This window comes from Amblyomma maculatum, chromosome 1 (assembly GCF_055883805.1).
Source record: "Amblyomma maculatum isolate TAMU_Amacu chromosome 1, ASM5588380v1, whole genome shotgun sequence".
Lineage (NCBI taxonomy): Eukaryota > Metazoa > Arthropoda > Arachnida > Ixodida > Ixodidae > Amblyomma > Amblyomma maculatum.
The window spans coordinates 368852926-368871520 of NC_139344.1; the positions used below are offsets into that span (position 1 = coordinate 368852926).

At 48.4% G+C, this 18595-nt stretch overlaps 1 protein-coding gene across 1 annotated transcript in view; it reads right to left on the reverse strand.

Annotated features, from left to right (window-relative positions):
• Positions 1 to 4488: 4488 nt before the first annotated feature.
• LOC146208101 (SEC14-like protein 2) overlaps positions 4489 to 18595 on the reverse strand; it is a 51722-nt gene continuing 37615 nt past the window's right edge. The window contains exons 5-12 of the mRNA XM_084591764.1: positions 18342 to 18435; positions 17082 to 17176; positions 15614 to 15692; positions 14841 to 14921; positions 11758 to 11844; positions 10601 to 10707; positions 9519 to 9828; positions 4489 to 7690 (exon numbers count right to left, since the gene is read on the reverse strand). Of these exons, the coding sequence (XP_084447890.1) occupies positions 7578 to 7690; positions 9519 to 9828; positions 10601 to 10707; positions 11758 to 11844; positions 14841 to 14921; positions 15614 to 15692; positions 17082 to 17176; positions 18342 to 18435 (966 nt within the window). The 3' untranslated portion in view covers positions 4489 to 7577. The remainder of the gene's footprint in view (positions 7691 to 9518; positions 9829 to 10600; positions 10708 to 11757; positions 11845 to 14840; positions 14922 to 15613; positions 15693 to 17081; positions 17177 to 18341; positions 18436 to 18595) is intronic.

Here is an 18595-nt window from a genome sequence, read left to right on the forward strand (position 1 = left end):
GCTGAAGGTACTTTTTTTTTAATTTCCTATAACTGCATGTTTAAAAGCTTTGGGTGCTTCAGGAACAAAATAACACGGTAGAGTTCTGCGAGTGACTTGGAGTAAGATGCATTTCAATGGATTGTTTTTGTTATATGAAATTCTAGGAGATATATGCTTTTCAAGTTTATCGAGTTTCATGGATATCAATATATGTGAGGTTTGTAGTTATCACACTTCCGCATAGTTCTTGTCCATGTTTATTTGGCTTTGCGAGAAGACAGTTGTGCGTTAAATGAGTATCTGGTGCGAAGATGGCATAATAGTACTTCGTTGAAGCGTTTTAGATGCGTTCCTGATCATCAAAACACAATAAACGACTTCTCCAGGTGCAGGTTTGTTTTTGTTTTCAATTGTCCAACGAAGCCTTTTACGTGTACATATCCCACGCAATTCTTTTGCACTGTATTTATTTGCTCCGCATTTAGATTATACAGAGCGTTGCACAATTACATGCGCACTGTAGAATGCTTCTCTCCGCTATACCGCTGAATCCCTGCAGCTGAAATTTCCCACAGAAATCGCATTTGTGCGGCAGGAATTTTTATATCAAATTTGTTTGGGGCACTTGCCTGACTCAATCAGAAGAAATCGAATTTTCTTATCGTATGCGGCGGAAGCGAAGCAAGAGATGCCGCTGAGGCAGCACTGGGACAGGTGACTCCATCTTATACTGTTTGCAACAACCTTCCGTCGCCTCTCCTTTTGCAATGACAGTTGCCGAAAGCAGCACATGATGGCGGCCCGATGCCAACGCTTGGACAGAGGCTCCTCTTGCTTCGCCGCCGCCACTACGATAAGAGCATCCGACTTCTGATTGAACCAGGCAAATATCCCAAACAAGTGTGATATAAAAAACACTGCCGTCTAATGCCATTTTTGTGCGAAGTTTCAGCGGCGACGATTCAGTGCTTTAGCTGAAAGAAACATACTGCGGCGCGCCTGTAATTATACAACGCGCTATAGGCTGCTGCGGCACATGATGGCTCTTATACTGTCACTGACTTCAGCGTCCTAGGTACCCAGCAGAATTCATTTACAAGCCTTATAATTTGGCTGTTGTCATGTTATATCACCTACTAAGGGCGCTGCTGCATTTCTGGAGCGTAGTTCTGCGATTACATTAAAGGAATCGGTGCAAGTGATATTGCTTTGTGTTTTCTTTTCGTTTGTAAAGAAGACGGGACCTGGCGCCAGCGTTCCGGCACGGAACGCGAGCACCAGCTGTTCGACCCAGGACCTGCAAACGCTTACTTTGATATAGCCCTAGCAAACGAGCTCGCCCTACAATAAAGCTCGTTATAATCTTGGTGGAGTGCGCGAGGACTGATCCTGGAGCTACGCAGTCGTATCCTCGGTACCACGATACCTTCTGACGCCATCCAACCGACCGCTTTCTTACCGCCACCAACCGGTCCCGGTGCTCTTCGTTAACGGGATCCTGCCATTTTCAGTGGCACGAACGACCATGATGTGGAGGACTGGCTGTCCTCCTACGATCGGGTGAGCGCTCACAACCGGTGGGTCGACGGCATGAAGCTGACAAATTTCGTTTTCTACTTGACGGATGTTGCAAACCTTTGGTCATCGGAATTCGCCACCTGGTACGCTTTCAAGACTGTCTTCATTGACATCTTCGCGCGTCCGGCCGTGCGTAAACTTCGCGCTGAGCAGCGTCTCTCGCTTCCAGCAGGTCGGCGAAAGCTTCACCAGTTATATCAAAGATGCCCTCGACCTATGCAAGCGCGTCGGTGCATCAATGACAGAGACTGAGCGCAATAAGCATGTGCTTAAGGGCATCGAGGAAGACGCCTTTCACTTGCTTGCAGCCAAGAGCCCCACCTCTGTCAGCGAGATCATCAACCTCTGCCAGAGTTATGACGAACTGCGCCCTCACACAGGCCGCGACTCTTAATAACATCAACGTAACGAGAGATGTTAACAGTTCTGTCATGCTCCGGCAACTATCGCTGTTCCGAACTCACCATCAAATTTGGCACCAACACTTCAACATCTGATACGGGAGAAATTGTGTCCGAGGCCATGCCGTCACTTTGTCACCCGCCTCCCGTTGCAGCGCCGCTTACGCTGAAATAGCCCGACAGCCACCGCCAGTGATTCCTCCTTGTCGATCTGCCTCTCGTGTCATCCCCGCTTCTGCTGTTCGGCCGCGCCCCCAACGTTTCCAACCATGGCCAAACACCTGACGACTTGCCGATTTGCTGCGCCTGTGGCATCGCTGGACACGTGATGCGTCACTGCCGCCGTCGCGTCATGACCTCTTTTGACGAAGCCGACCACCGAGCATACGCTTACGACCCTCCTCGGCATTTGACCAGAACCCCGACTTCTGAGCCCATCGGCCCCGAATACCATCCATCTGTTCGTCGCCGCTTTCCACCTCCGCGTCGCCGCTCGGTGTTTGCCATGCACCATCTTTCAACCCCGCCGCAGGAAAACTAGTGATCGCAGTTCCGGAGGCAAACGCTATGTCGAACGTTTACGTTGAATTTGATGTTTCCGTGGAGGGCATCGATGTTCTTACCCTTGTTGACACCGGTGCTGCTGTGTCCGTGCTAAGCAAAAAAATTGTGCCGCCAGATGCGCAAAGTGACGACGCCGCAATATGATTTTTCGCTTCGTGCTGCCAATTCTCAGCACATCTACCCTGCGGCCGCCTGTACAGCAAGAATTCGTATCCAGGGCGCTCTCTATACATCATTGAATTCATCGTCCTTTCATCATGCTCTCACGACGTCATCTTGGGCTGGAGCTTTCTATCCCAACATCAGGCCGCTATCGACTGCACTCGTGCTGAAGTAGCGCTGTTTCTCCTCTGTGATGCCACGACGATCGACACCTCTACTACGTGCGCCAAACTCACTGTGGCTGGCGATGTTTCAATCACGCCATGTTCTGCCGTTCTTCTGTCTGTTTTATCAGACTCTCTTTCCGACGGGTGTGTCATCTGAACACCTTCCGACAGCTTCACGCGTCGCCACTGTCTACCCCTGCCGTTTGCCGTGCTTACTGTTGAAGCTGGCTCCAGCTCCATGGCCGTCATAAATCCATTCAATTGCCCGTTCTTTTTTCTTCGTGGCGAGTGTCTGGGACTCGTCCAGCTTTTTGCCTCGATGCTGGAATGCGACAACTGCGATGATAACCCTTGACATATACCGGTCGCTGCGCTTACTGCTACTTCTGTTGATTCATCTCCTGTAGACTTCTTCGCTAGCTCTATTGACAATAAGCTCACGTCGACTCAACAGACCCAGCTAGCTTCTTGCCCTGCTTGACCAGTTCCGTGCCTCCTTTGATTTTTCCCGCCATAGTTCAGGCCGCACATCGGTTTTTACACATGTGATCGACACCGGTACCCATTCGCCCCTGCGCCAACGACCTTACCGCGTTTCCGCAACCGAACGTCAAATCATCGACGAACAAGTGGCTGACATTCTTACGCCTGGCGTTATTCAACCTTTGTACAGTCATTGGGCCTCTCCCGTTGTTCTTGTCACCAAAAAAAGACTGCTCCATACGCTTGGCGAAAGCCTTTATTGCCTCATACTGTCGTCCGCAAATGTTTCCGCGTTTCTGGTGCATGCCTTATATGGGCATATGCCAATCACCATTGAATCGATACTTCAATCGCAATCGGATATCGGAACATGATTTAGGGTATTTTTCAAGATAATTTCGTGATATGTTACGACTAATAATAAAATAGTTACGCAGATGCTCATAGGAACCCATGCATTTGGAGGTCATCTTACCTATCACTAACCATCACTTACTAGTTAAGGGGTGTTTGACTAACACTGATCAGACATTAACTAGTGCTCAGAAATTGCAAGTCATGGTTAACTATCACTAACCAATAGTAATGGTTAGACGTTTCGAAACGTCCATAGCCGTCACATGGTGACGTTATCCGACGCGGTCATGTCTGATACCCGGAAGTGATGATGTCACATCCGGTCATGACGTCATGACTGAGGAGGACGTCACCAGGAGATCCACGCATATACGAACCTGAACCCGCCGGGCGTTCCATCCCGGCCCCCGTGCGGAGCCTATCATTTGGCGCTTCCTCGACATAGTACAGCAGGCATCAGCGGCGTTTAAAATTGGTTGACAGCAAAGAAAAGGCGCAGTATCTGTCACAATTCTAGTCAATCACAAACGAACTCGCAGTCGGTGCCTGAACAGCGTGGCAGGGAACCTTGAAGTACTTTAGTGAGCCAAAGTGCCCCTAATTTTTTTGCATTCTATCGGCGCTTGAACAAAATCACCCGTAAGGACGTTATCCATTGCCTCGAATTGACGACGTCCTTGACTTTGTAAGGCGCAGAATTTTTCTTATCTTTGGACCTCCCTACTGGGTACTTTCCTTCCAAGGGAAGGAAAGCGTAGCAGGGGGCGGCAGAAAGTTAGGTGGGCGGATGAGGTTAAGAAGTTCGCAAGGGTGAAGTGGATGCAGCTAGCACAGAACCGGGTTAAGTGGATAAATATGGGAGAGGCCTTCACCCTGCAGTGGGTATAATCAGGCTGATGATGATGATGACGACGACCGGGCACTGGAAAGTCCCGCTGGCCGATGCAGACCATGCCAAGACAGCTTTCGTGACATCTAGACGGACTGTACGAATTTAACGTCATGCCGTTCGGACTGTGTAATGCACGTGTCACGTTCGAGCGCATGATGGACACAATATTGCGTGGCTTTAAGTAGAAGACCTGCTTGTGCTATTTGGACGACATTGTTTTCTCGCCGGATTTTCCGGCTCGATTGAAACATGTTTTGGAATGCATTACTGCAGCTGGCCTCCAACTAAAATTAAAGAAATGTCACTTTGCCACACTCCAATTGACAATTTTGGGCCATGCCGTTTCCAAGAACGGTGTGCTCCTCAACCCAGCTAAACTGCGTGCTGTCACTGCATTCCCAAAATCATCCACGATGAAGGAACTCCGAAGCTTCATAGGCCTCTGCTCCTATTTTCGACGCTATTGAGATCCACACTGATGCAAGCGGCACGGGTATCGGTGCTATTTTAGCGCAACGTAAACCCGCGTGTGCTGACTCCTACGCAAGCCGCACCTTGGCGAAGCCGGAGCTAAACCACTCAGTTACAGTGGAGTGCCTAGCCATAGTTATGGCGATAGCGAAATTCCGCCCTTATGTGTACGGCCGACCCTTCGAAGTCGTTACGGACCACCATTCTCTGTGTTAGCTGTCCTCCCTTAAAAGATCCCACAGGCCGCCTCGCTCGCTGGGCATTATACGGCTTCAAGAAAATGATATTCGTGTTGTGCATCGATCTGGAAGGAAGCATAACGACGCCGGCGGCGCACAGTTGCGCTCTCCGCCACCCCTTGAAAGCGTTTCAGATTTCCCCATCGACTGCAGTTCCCTGTCTTTGACCAACATGGCAGTCGAGCAGCCCAGATATCCCTGGATCGCCTCCCTTCTCGTTTTCCTTCTGGATCCCTCGCCCACTTCGACGCCTCGCGCAATTCGCCGCCAAGCTTCTCATTTTACAATTCACGACGGCCTCTTATACCGCCGAAATTATCTTTCTTCGGGCCGAAAATAGCTGCTTGTCAATCCTCGATACTTTCGTTCAGAAATCTGCGCTTCATTTCACACCGACCCGCAAGCCGCTCACGCTGTAGCGTTCAAGACTTACACTCGCCTTCGCTTGCGGTACTACTGATGCGGAATGTACACATACCTCTAAGTTCGTCCGTTCATGCCTCGATTGTCAACGCCGCAACGTCGGTCATTGTCATTCCACCGGCCACATGCACACTCTTCCTTGCCTATCAAGACCTTTTGACCGCGAGTAGGCATTGACCTCTGCGGCCCGCTTCCCTACACTGCAGCCGGAAATCGCTGAGTCACTGTAGCGGGAGATCATCTCACCCGCTACGCCGAAACCGCCGCTCTACCTGCTGCCACGGCACGCGATGTTGCTGCCTTCACCTTACAACACTTCATCCTTCGTCACGCAGCGCCACGGGAACTGCTGAGCGACCGTAGTCGTGTACTTTTATTTGAAGTGGTTTCATACCTCCTGCAGCGATGTAACATCACTCATCGCACTACTACGGCCTAAAACCTGCAGACTAATGTCTGACTGAAATATTCAACCGAACCCTAGGTGACATGTCAATGTACGTGGCTACCGACCATTGCAACTGGGACCCATTGCTACCCTTCTTCACGTATGCATACAACACCGCTACGCAGACCACTACGGGATTCTCGCAGTTTTTCCTATTATGACGTGAGCCGTCTTCACCACTCGACGCCATACTTCCTTACCGGTCCGATTCTTCTGAAGCCACCACCGGGTCTGAAGCCTCTATATACGCCGAGTGCAGGAAGCTCGCCCGTTCGCTCACGTCTTCCGACCAGGGCCGACAGAAAAATCATTGTGACGCCACTCATGCCGCCGACAGCTTTCTTCCGTAAGCCCGCGTTTGGCTATGTGTGCCTTGTACATCACCTGGCCTCTCATCCAAGCTACTGCCGAAATACCAAGGACCCTACCGCGTCCTTGAGCGCAGCTCACCCGTTAATTACATTGGTGAGCCCGTCACGCCTTCGCCAGACCTTCGACGATGTGGGCGTGAGACCATCCATGTTTCTCGGTTAAAACCTTAAGCGCCAGGATGGCTCCCTCTTCTCCTGTGGGGTGATTGTAAAGAAGAAGCTGACCTGGCGCCAGCGCGCCGGCACGGGACGCGAGCACCAGCTGTTCGAACCAGGACCTGAAAGTGCCTACCTTGATCTAGCCCAATAAAGCTCGTTATATGTTATTGTTCATATTGGCGAGGAATTGCTTAATATGCAGAAGCGAAAATTGATGCCTATATCTTTTTTTTTTCTCACAGTGCTAATGCAAAGTACTGTTGTAGAAGATTCTGTGTAAAAAGCTGTGCGATATGTGACAATACCCTAGCATGGTAACCTCCATCTAGAAGACGACCTAGAACGCACTGCACTAATTCAGCAATGCATTTTATTGCATTAATGCATTATTATTAGGCCCCACGCTCGACGGGTCCATAGAAATTCATAAACAGGTAAATGAACATATGAATGTATGCGCGGATAGGAGCGGTTTGTGTGTGTTTCCTCACGTTAGCCGCGTGCTTGCGTCCGCGCGCAGGAAGCTACGTATCGACCACAAGCGCGCGTGGACGAAGGAGAAACACTGGTCTGCTGCGTTTAGCTGCTCAGACAAAAACCGAGGGAGAAGGGGTGGCTATCTCGTAAACCTTTATCTTTTGTACAGCTTCGTGTGCACTCTTACTGCAGTCGCTCCCTTTCCATTCTGTCTTTTTCATTTCCGCCGGCCGCAGATCAGGTGCTTACACAGAAAGTGCCGCGGACAGCAACGTCTCTTCCTCCCTTGTCGTTTTTGTTTGAATAAGCCACAAACGAAAAGAGTGCGGTGCGTGTGCTCTCGTTGACAGAGCCGATGATCCCTGCTATGATCCCTGCGCTGATCTCCGCTGATCCCGTTAGGTCAGAGGGAGGAGGAATCCAGCTCGTCTTCGCCCGTTGGTGGGAGCACGTCGACGATGTATACCAGAGTCTTGCTGTTGAGCCAGCTGTAAGAGTTGTCGAACTCCAGGATGTCTGCAATGCGCGAGAAGTACAAGATGACATTGCGCACGAGTCGTTTCGGCTGTACACACTCAAGATAGCAGGTATACAAAAAAAAAAAAAAGAAAGGATCGCGCTCAGTGAGTCTACTTAAGAGCGTAAATGGCGAAATCAACTTTACAACACTGTTTTCACTAACTACACCATCACTTTTATCAACCTGACACCAACAAGAATTACCAGCAGTTTCTTACGAGCCTGTCTTGGAGTAGTGGTTTGTGCGCTCGGCTGGGAATCACAGGGATTATGGCTCAATTTCCGGCGGAGACAAATTTTTTATTGCGAAACCAATACTACGCCAGGTCTAACCGCTCGTCGCTGTGTGCCGTGCACGTGTACGTGTCCGTGCACGTGTACGTGTCCGTGCACGTGTACGTGTCCGTGTCCTTTTACGTATACGTATCCGTGCACGTGGTCCCTCATGACGTTTGGATTCACGTTACCCCTATGCCACGGGCAGGAGCTGCCAACTCGGGTCGCTCCTTTCATATTGGAGGGTGATATAAGAATCGGCCTGCCAGAACCGTTTGCATTCTCGTTACCCCTACGACACGCAGGCACGTAGGTGATAATGTAGCAGGAAAAAGAAGCTTCCGCCATTGTTTTCTCATTCAACTAGGGTTAACCAGAGCTAAACCACAACTAATTTTTTTTCTTTAGCGTCAGTTCGCGCGAACATTTCCTGAGAACGTTTCTGCCTATACCTCCCACGTGCCAAGAAGCGCTTTCGCCTTAAACGAATGCCAACATCAAATTCGCGCGGGATAGGACTGTTATGTCCCCGAACCTGAGTGGCGTCTTTCTGCACGCCATAGAAATATGCCCAAAACTGAAAATTACTCGTTACTGTCCATAACCAAAGCTTGGTACTTTTTATTATTAGTGTAATGCGATAAGGCAACATGGTTGTACACTAGGTTTCATCGAATGAAGTAATTGGGTTGCTGATTAGAATTCTTCAGAGCACAGATAACCATAAAAGCTCTCAGATGGCAGGGAGAGGCCCAATTTAACAATAATTAGAAGTGGGAGCGGTCTTTTCCTGGCTTATCCTGGTCCAACTCCTGACCATGACGAAATTTTCCAGAACTGCGAAGTTCATGAGAAGTGTGTGGTTTCCCCTCGGCGCCAGTTTGATTGCAGTGCACTCAAGTCCGCGATGAGTAAGAACCCCTTGAAATGATTCATAATCCTACTGGGGTGCCCACTCGAGAAAAACGTGCTAATGGCATGCACTTCTCATTCTTTAAAGATTCTGCCTTTCCAGCAAGGCTGCAATGCCGGTTATCCGGAATAATAATAATAATAATAATAATAATAATAATAATAATAATAATAATAATAATAATAATAATAATAATAATAAGCCTTTTCACCACAGCCACGGTAGTTCTGACGAATCTCTGACGAAAACGTGTGGAGCGTTTCAAGCCAGGCACATAACGCTGGCTTACAGGTTGTTTCGTGTGTTGAAGCTTATCTCGACAGGCTCTGTGCAAACTGAGCAAAGTAAGTTCTGTGTTTGAGAAGGTCAGCTGCAAACGGGTCACGAGGAAGAATGAAGAAAAACGGCACTTTTTATGCCGTTTTTTCAGCTAACGATTCCCATTGTAATGTATCAACTTACTCAGCACCAAGTTACTGAAAAGCAATTCATTTTGAACGAGTGGCAAAAACCTCTCTTCACTGCGTTTGTGACGCCTAATGCTGTTCGGCAAGTTCCTGGAAAGAAGGTTTAGGAACTGAGCTCGGCCGTGTCGTTTCAAGTTACGGAGAAATGACCGCGTCGCTGCACGCTCACATGTTCCGGGCTTGTCGCACACGAAGCTTCCGCGCTCGGGCAGAAGGCTGCACGAGGGCACCCTCTGGGTTTCGATGAGGCACTGGGCATCTCCACCAAGGGGTGGCTCGTAGCGCAGGCCGAAGGCCACGTCCCCGGAGGCCGTCTGGAAGGCCCAGTTGAGCTTCTCGCCGCGCCGCGCCACGCGCACTGGCAGGTGCCAGCGGCTGCGGGGATCCACGCGCCTCACCGCCGCGCCGGCCTCTCGGGACAGCCGCCGCTGTGCCAACGCCTCGCGAAACGAATCCGGCACCTCGCCGCCCGGGCACACCTGCACACACAGCCAAGCGCAGCCTTGGAACCAAGCCTCGTAGTGGGCAGCCACTCGGTTTCGCTGGCCTCCGACGCCTTCGCTTTGACCCAGACGCTGAAATGGGAACTATGTCGCTGTTTCAATCGAAATCGTCCAGACAGTTATTACTCCTACAAAATAGATTCACTTCGGAGCTGAGCTCTACTTTTCTTCGTCAGCTGCCTCACCACGATCACTGCATTTGGGTAAAGGCTTCATTCTCACGCCTTCGCCTTTTTCTTACCCGACCTTTACAAAGACTCGCCTTCGGAGTGAGGTTACTGGCTTTGATGACGACATCTGTTTTTGCAAGCCGTTTCATTAACGCCGACGCAAGGTGGGTTACTGACAGGGCTTCGAAATTTTCTCAGCTCTTAGCAACAACCGTGACGCTAATAATCTTGCTGAATGCTTCGAAGTCATTGCTAAACGGCAACAGACAGATTGTTAAACGGCAACAGAGAAACAAACATACATTTTGCTTCCCTCTAACTCCTACGCTTTCACCACCAATTTCTTTACTTTAAAGCTTCAGTTTGTTTTGGCAATTCAGCCCGTCTTTATTTTCACTTCTATAATTGACTATCTGCCACGTGATGCAACCCGCACCTAAAATTCCGTTCTGAAGCTCTCAATGGCTTCGCACGGGGCCCGACTAATTGGTCACAAGTTTTTCCCCACTCAGCTATTCACAGGGAAACTAGAATTGCGGAGTAGTGCCGAGAGGCAGTTGTCCAATGTATACGCTCACCAAGTGGGGGCATCGGGGGTCACCATCAGGCCCCACCAAGTTGCCTCCCCAGTGTTGCGGCACGCCGTCCGGGTCCAGCCGCTCGAAGAGGCCTTTCCGCCAGTCCTCTGTGAGTCAAATTGCAATACTCACTGCTGACGGCAGTACTCAATGTTATGGGACAATCTAGTGCAAACGTCACCTGTAGGCGTGATTTCTATTCACGAGGACACATAGAGACACGCTGAAGCATCTCGTAAAAATAAAATATGTTAGTTGCTCACATTGTCATCAGGTATCTGTAGCATCCAACCAGGAAGGGGTGTCGACACGAGTGCGGAGTTTAGAATAAGAGCCGCGTCAACACGTCACCACCCTCCGTAAACAATCTTTCTAAATGGCTCTCCCGCATGACTGGAGGTGAGGGGAATGGGCGGGGGACAAATGTCGAAGTCCGTGAGACGCGGACCCCAAAGCGCTTCGTCCCTGAGACGTCCCCCCTTTCTGCCAACGGCCGAGTGGTTAAAGAAATTTAGCACAGCAGACGCTACTTGACATACTGTACTACTTTATGTCATCGAGACACACGCAACGGCATGTGTGCGACCGGCAGGGACCACTGCGCAGAAGACATGACACCCGGGTACGCGTAAAAGTTGGTGCTTCTCAAGTACGCTATAAATCTCTGACTGTGGAGCATGGAGCGTCATCAAGCATGGAGCGTCACCAGAGCAACCACGAGAAAACGTACACCACTTTATGACTAGCACAGTTTGCGACTCTTACTCAAGCCTCTTGTGTTCCAGCAAGCGCTGGCACGTAATTTATCAGGAGATCCCAGGCCCGAAACCTGACCGGCTATCGTTTTTTTTTTTCTTCGTATATATGCACCTGCCGATCAGGTGATCGCGAACCGACTCGAACGCATGCTGTAGTAGAGAGTGCAGTAGCACTTCTCTCTCCATAATACAGCGTGCCACACGAGTGGGCCCTAAATGACCTCGCACAGGCCCGTAATCATGTGGTGCAGGAAATCGCGTGGATACAGGCGGAGCACCACTCGTTCACGAATTACTGTCGCGGTGTGATACAAATGCTGCCCTGAATCCCGTGCACGAACTTTTAAAAACGCGTAATTCAAAAATTTTCTTTAGATGGAAAATGTAGGGCATACTAACCCGTACTGTATATGGCCACCTTGTCCACTGTTCGTTGTGTCAGGAAAGGCCGGACGACCTTCCACAAGATGGGGAAGAAACGCGGGGCTGCGAGGAATGTGAGAAAACTGTTTATGAAAACATCAGTGTATGGGATGCCCAGTAGTCACAACAGTAATGATACCACAAAAAGCCACTTTCCCGCTTTCGCGTCCTCTATATAACCATGGGTATCACCATGTACAGAATAGATTACGAGACACAAGCGTTATCTGTGATTGCCTAGAAAAAGGAAGTGACGAGGCTACATTTGCAAAGCAATGCGGGAATCGATCGGTCCAGGGTTTCTAGATTTTCAGGAAACAGTGAGGAGGCATCTGCAAACAGAAATATAGGCCTGCTCACCGGACAATCTGTGAAGCCTTTGTTAATTTGCTTCTTTTTAGAAACTGGTCGGCCGTAGCATTGCCGCGTGTATTAGCACTGTTATTACCCGCGTCTGCGCTCCATTTGCCTAAAACGACAAAGGAACGCTTGGGCGTAAATCACATGCAATTACTGAGAGAACTAGCAACACAATGTCGTTTGCAATATGGATAATATAATAATGATAGCCGAGAAATCCTACACGCCTTTGTACACTAGCGAAAGTGAAAGCTATGGCACCGATGAATCTGATATCCCGCGGGTAACGAAGGCGGAAGTTAGGAAACCCTACAAGCGAGGCACAGGAGTAACTTGGCCAAAGAGGACGTAGCAACTGCAGGTCTGTTGAAAAATGCACAGAAATAGGACAACTAAACAAAGAATCAAAGCGTTGCCACAATTTGTGCGCAGTGCTTCGAGTGTATCGAAGACATGGAAGAGTGCTGACATCACATTAATTTATAGGAAATGATAGGTTAAATCACCTGAGAAATGACTGACCAGTTTACTGCTGTCTATTGCTTACAGTGTCTTTACAATGTAAAAATAGCGCGCCTCAAGTTTCTTTATATGCTCCGTGAAAATAAGTTTAACTTATTTAGACTCTATACACTCTGTATATTCGACCCCAGGAAGATTATCTTCCCGTATTAACCACCCATTCGCCATCATGCCGTACACACCTATAGAGTTGACCTGTTTAAATACTCGTTTTTTTTTCGAAAACCATTGTTAGATTTTTATGATCTGAATCTGAAAGTTTTTCATGAACTCAGGCTTTCGTGAAAAAACTAGAATTGTGTTTCTTTTAACGTGCCTGCATTTCTTGTGCGTGTTTTTTTTCTTCATTTCCCACCTTGCAACAGCCCATGAGGGCTTACAGTATTGTAAATAAGTTTGCTAAAGCGTCGGTAACGGATATAGGGCGACTTTTGAGTCCAGTCAGCCGGGTGAACAGACGACCTTCTGAAAAGGATATGCTGCAATCAATAAAAGCTCTCGGTTTTAACCGGGATAAAAACGAAAAGCCTAGGGTATGGCCATGTATAACCTTCACAGATTGGCGGATGTACTCCTTCAATCGAAAAGTCGGACGTCATTCATACATTGCGTAATTAGGGCATACGAATGATTGGTTTAGTATGTGGAGTTTAACGTCCCAAAGCGACTCAGGTTATGAGAGACGCCGTAGTGGAGGTCTCCGGAAATTTCGACCACCTGGGGTTCTTTAACGTGCACTTACATCGCACAGCACACGGGCGTTTTCTTTTCGCCTCCATCGAAAAGCGACCGTCGCGGCCGGGATTCGATCCCGCATCCTTGGGCACAGGCATAAGAAATAAGCATATTTACAAGTAGAAGTGTACGAGTGTACTTAGTCCTCCACACTAAGAAAGCGCTATAGCATCGAACTGGATAGGGAAGACAACCTCGCTAACAGAATTCAGTGCATATTTAGAAAACACACTTGGGCAGACAGATTGGCAATAGTCCAGAATAAAATATAATGAATAAAGTCTATCTTTTTTCGAATAATACTGTGTTGCTAAGCGACCCAAGTGAGTTATTGCAGCAGATGACTGCCGGACTTGGAGGCATTTTGGTCTGCACGGAACATTCCCCTAATAGTTGTTGACATCCTCAGTTAATTTGGGCAAAATGTTTTTGGCCATTTACCGACAAGAGAAGAACCCAATGCCTCCTGCTGTTCCTGCACAGTCGTTTTTGCTGCATTACAAAAATTGCCTGTGGTGCACGAGATGTCTGGCAGCTCTATACGAGTGGTTCCTCAGGACTAACTAAAATGCTTTACTTTTTAACCCTTGGCTGAAGTTAGCTTAGACACCCTGCATACGGGATCCGAACTTTGCACGACAAGCATTCATTCCGGCAATGGGCTAATCTATAGCTGCAGCAAGGATTACAATGGGGCTGAGATGCTGTGGAAATGTCGAATATCTTTGCAGAGCCCAAAAAAATTCGAGCTAATCACTTCAAATCTGCCGATTCGAGTCTGGTTCTGTCCTTTTCCGAAGGCTTTCCTTATACTGTGTTTCTCATGGCAAGGAAGAGCTTTACCGGATACCTTCGACTAGCGTCCTGTATATTTCCTTTTCTCGTGTACCGTTGCGGCGAAAATAAAACGAAGCATGCTTCATTGCCTCATCTTTGCCAGCAGGTTCCAAAGAGAAAATGGGAAGGTTTCTTCAATTTATGCGCGTGCGCTCCAGCGGATGTGCATGACATGAATGTGTATGGACTTCGATCGTTTTAACGTGCCGCCTAAGTGCGCTGCGTTTAATTTTGACCGCGACTGTACGTTTGCGCTAACACTACGAAGCCGCCACCTCACTTGTTGCCCTTAACACTCTGGCAAGCGGGCGGACATCGCTATGCTACTCCATAGACATATCTGTAAAGAGTCTGCTTATGAAAGATCACAAGAACATCATCAAATATTTTACAACAGGTCTGCACAGATAATTTCTACTAATTATCGAAGAAAAATACAAAGTGCAGTATGTTTATAGTCTGCCTGTACTTTCACGAAATGTACGTCATAGCAGTTATCAACAGTTTGTAAACTTCGTAGACAAACGTTCACGGCGAATCCTCGAACTATACAGCGAAACCAGTGAGTGACATGCAGTGAGCATCGCATCTAGGCATGGACCCACCGTTTATGACGTAGGCCTTCTCCAGGATCTCGGGATAGTTGTCCTCGTAGGCCTTGAGCATGTCTGTCAGCAGGGTGAGAACTGCAAAAGTATAGTTCGCACGTACGCACTCAGCGAGACTGATGGGCGCGGTGACAACAGGGGAACGTCTACAAAGAATGATGAGGCTTATCTTATCACCAAGACCAGGCGTAAGATCGGATATGCTACGCTGCACCGGTGTGCCGAATTCAAGGGTGAGTCACAGATACTGCCAGCCATGCTGCTTAGACTGGTATTGGATAAGCACCATGCGCACTCCCTCCTAAGGAAGGAAGCGGCAGAGGACAACGCGAGTATTTATTTCACAGCAAGCTGAATTACAGAGGCTACGCAAGTCCGAAGGTCTAAACACAATTTTCTCGGCTATAATTGCGTGTTATGCTGGCGTACAAACGTAAGCACACTCAGAAATAAGCAGGGAACGAATTTTAACTCAAGACAAATAATTGAAAAAATAAAATAATTGAAGACAAATAATGTCCTAAATTTAAGGCTTCCGATCGGTTGAGCGGTCTTCTGCCCCAGCGTCGGACCGATGTCCAGTTGTTGGAGATGCGTGCTGCAGCCCCAGAGTCAAGTCTCGTCAAGAACTATTACCGACATTTCATCTGACTACCCTGAGAGTGGCCCGATCAGGACGGACATGAAGTAAAAGCGACAACGACGATGGAAGCACGCAGGATGGAGTTCCCAGCATACCGCCACGGCAACCGAGAGAATAGTAAACTTACCTTGCCACGAGTAGACCTGGCGCAGCGAGAAGTTCTCAAAGTCGACGATGAAGAACACGGTCTCGATCACCTTGCTCTTCTGCAAATAAACGCCATGGGGTCGCCGTTCACTAATTGCGCGTCAAAGGAGTAATGCCGAAAGTTGGGCGAGTTGGTTAACATTCATGATGGAAAATAGCGCGAAAGTACACGAAGGACGGAAGGAAGAAAGACACGGACAAGCGCTTGTCCGTGTCTTTCTTCCTTCCGTCCTTCGTGTACTTTCGCGCTATTTTCCATCATGAGCGTCAAAGGAGAACTGAAGGTTTTTTTTTTTTTTTTTTAACTTTCATTGCGATTCAAGGGTGCCAATGAATGAACCTGCTAGGTAAAGCATGAAGACACGTTTTGTGCTCGCATTTGAAATATTCGCGTAATCGTCGTTTAAATCCGCGACGATGCCCAGGTGTCTCCTTAGTGCATCGGCGAAGAGCGAACAAACTTGTGGGACAGTACACAACAGCGCAAGCTAGACAAGGACTACAAACTGAAGACAAGATATGTAGCGCTACGTGTTTCGTCTTCCCTTTCTGGTCCTTGTGTAGCATGCGCTGTTCTGCCTTGTGATGAACCAACTAGCCCTATAGGTGTTAATGCTGCGGGAACGTCATTGTTGCTGAATGTTTCGATTCCTGCTCCATTCGCCCAGATGCTCTCGTGCGCCGTACAGTTCACGCAACAATTTGGTAAATGGAAGCGTTGCGTCGCCGGACAATAGTAGTAGTATTAAAAGAGTTTATTGAGGCGCCACACTTAGGCGCCTAATACACCGATGGCCTGCTGGACGAGCAGGCGCTGTTCTTCTTCACCCTCAGCACCAAGCCAGTCCACCCAGCTCCAGATAGTATGCGAGGAGGTGGGAAAGAATGCCGATTGCAATGCAACCGGACATGAAAATAGGCAGTGTGAAAGGTTGGCATAAGGGGAAGGGCAGTTGCGGCATGATGGATCACGACGGAATTTGTAGAGATATAGCCGTTTCGGGGGTTATGAGTGTGTTCAACTGTATTTGCCGAAGGATATGAGCCTCCCGAGCGGAAAGATTAGGATGAGGGTCGGGACAGAGCTTTACTTTATACCATATATCTTTCATTCACCCATGGCCCGCTAGACACACTTGCAACAGCTCCCCACGGCCTTTATAAAGCAGCTGTTTGTCTTCCCATAACAACTTCCACCGATAAGCTTTATCGACAAAAGCATTTATTGGGCGAGTTAGTGTTTTTGATGATCCATAACTACAGCGCAAACGACAGGACAGAGATGGCGTCCCTCCTTCATCTCTGTCCTGTCGTTTGCGCTGTAGTTATGGATCATAAGCTTTATGCCACCGGGCTTTTTCATCCTCTTCGCAGCCGTACAATACGTTATTGCTGCGAACGAAGAACTATCCTCATCTTCAAGCCCTCTCCTGCCATTCAACACTCACCTGTATGGAATTGCGCCTTAGACGGTCCATGAAGCATTCCAGTACGTATAGCGCATGCTTCTTGATGTCGTCGGCCGAGACAACCTCCAGGAAGCCTGTATCAACGCCCCGTAGGAGTTTGAGTAAATAAACAATTTGGATTACAAGTGAATCCCGCCTGCTGCGTGCACAGTGCACTTACTGCAGCACAGGCACTTCGAACGGCACCGTGAACGGCACGTTTGCTTCACGCGGTACAAGCCGGCAGCTCTAGACTTAACCTCTACCGACAAATGAGAGTAACATAGAACGCCTAATTGTTATGCCCCCTTCACTCATGATTTATGCTTGTTAAAAGGGCACTTGTGTCCGGCATGAGTGGATGTATAAGTATCCATTCATGCCGGTCATCCATAAGTGACACGTGTACAGAACACAGCTTCTCATGATGTGATCGCTGCATTGGTTCGGGAAATGCAGGAATGATGCAGCGTCTACCCGGAGATTCACAGACTGCATCTCGCCATTCGTCCGCACGACCTAAAATACGTAGGCACTAGCGGATGTCTTGTGGAGGCAAGGAAAGAGGGAGGGGGGGGGGGGGGGGTGTTCCCGACATATGTGCTTTCCCTTCGCAATCGAATTCAACCAAGCAGCAATCTAGACAGCAGAGACAGCAGACAGAGAAGACAATATTGGTCACGTAGCCGCATTGCTACGTTGAATACATGTCGCGCTTTGGAGGCGCGTATTGATCCGAAAAAGGGGGGAAAAAAAGAAAGAAAACTTTGCCTGCCCAATGAGCGATTCCGCACATAATTTCGAAGGTAATTCATAACATAGCTGTAAAATTACCGCCTTAAGTCAATCATTAAGTTGCCAAATAATAAGCCAGAAAAGTAATGCATTATGTTGAAGATCGTCGAAATATTTAAATTATTATTTTTTTTTTTCATTGCACAAAGTAATTATTACCAGGTCTAGAGCTGACAGGTACTTTTACTTACTACTCACGGTGAAGCAGCTCACCAGCCTTTAAATGCCTATGCAATGTGGCCTATCCGGGGAATGACAGCGAATCAGAGCTTTCGGAGGGAAGGCTGTAAGCCGTAACGTCTCGCTTACTTTTTTTTTTTTTTTTTTGCTGGCGTTGCATGTTTATGCCCTGCTGTGGCACTTGAAAGTACATGTGTCTGGCCACTCTTTTTACGCATTTTTTATTTCACGCTGTAGCGAAGAATCTGCAGGTTTAAGTTCAAAGCATGGGAATCTTGCGTATACCCTTGATGTCGACACTTCCAATTGGCAGCAGGAAGCAAGCGTGGCCCTCTGGGGAGCAATCGAGGAAACCACCCGGGAAGAGTTTGAGGAAGAGCTGGAAAATAAACGATGCCGAGTTAGTTTTCGAGGCTGGAGTAACAATACAGAAGTCACACGTTGGAAGCCGGTTCATCCCATTCCACTGGAATGAATAGAAAGCTATATAGATACGCACAAAGCCATCTATTGTTAGGTGTCATGCGCAATAGTTCTGA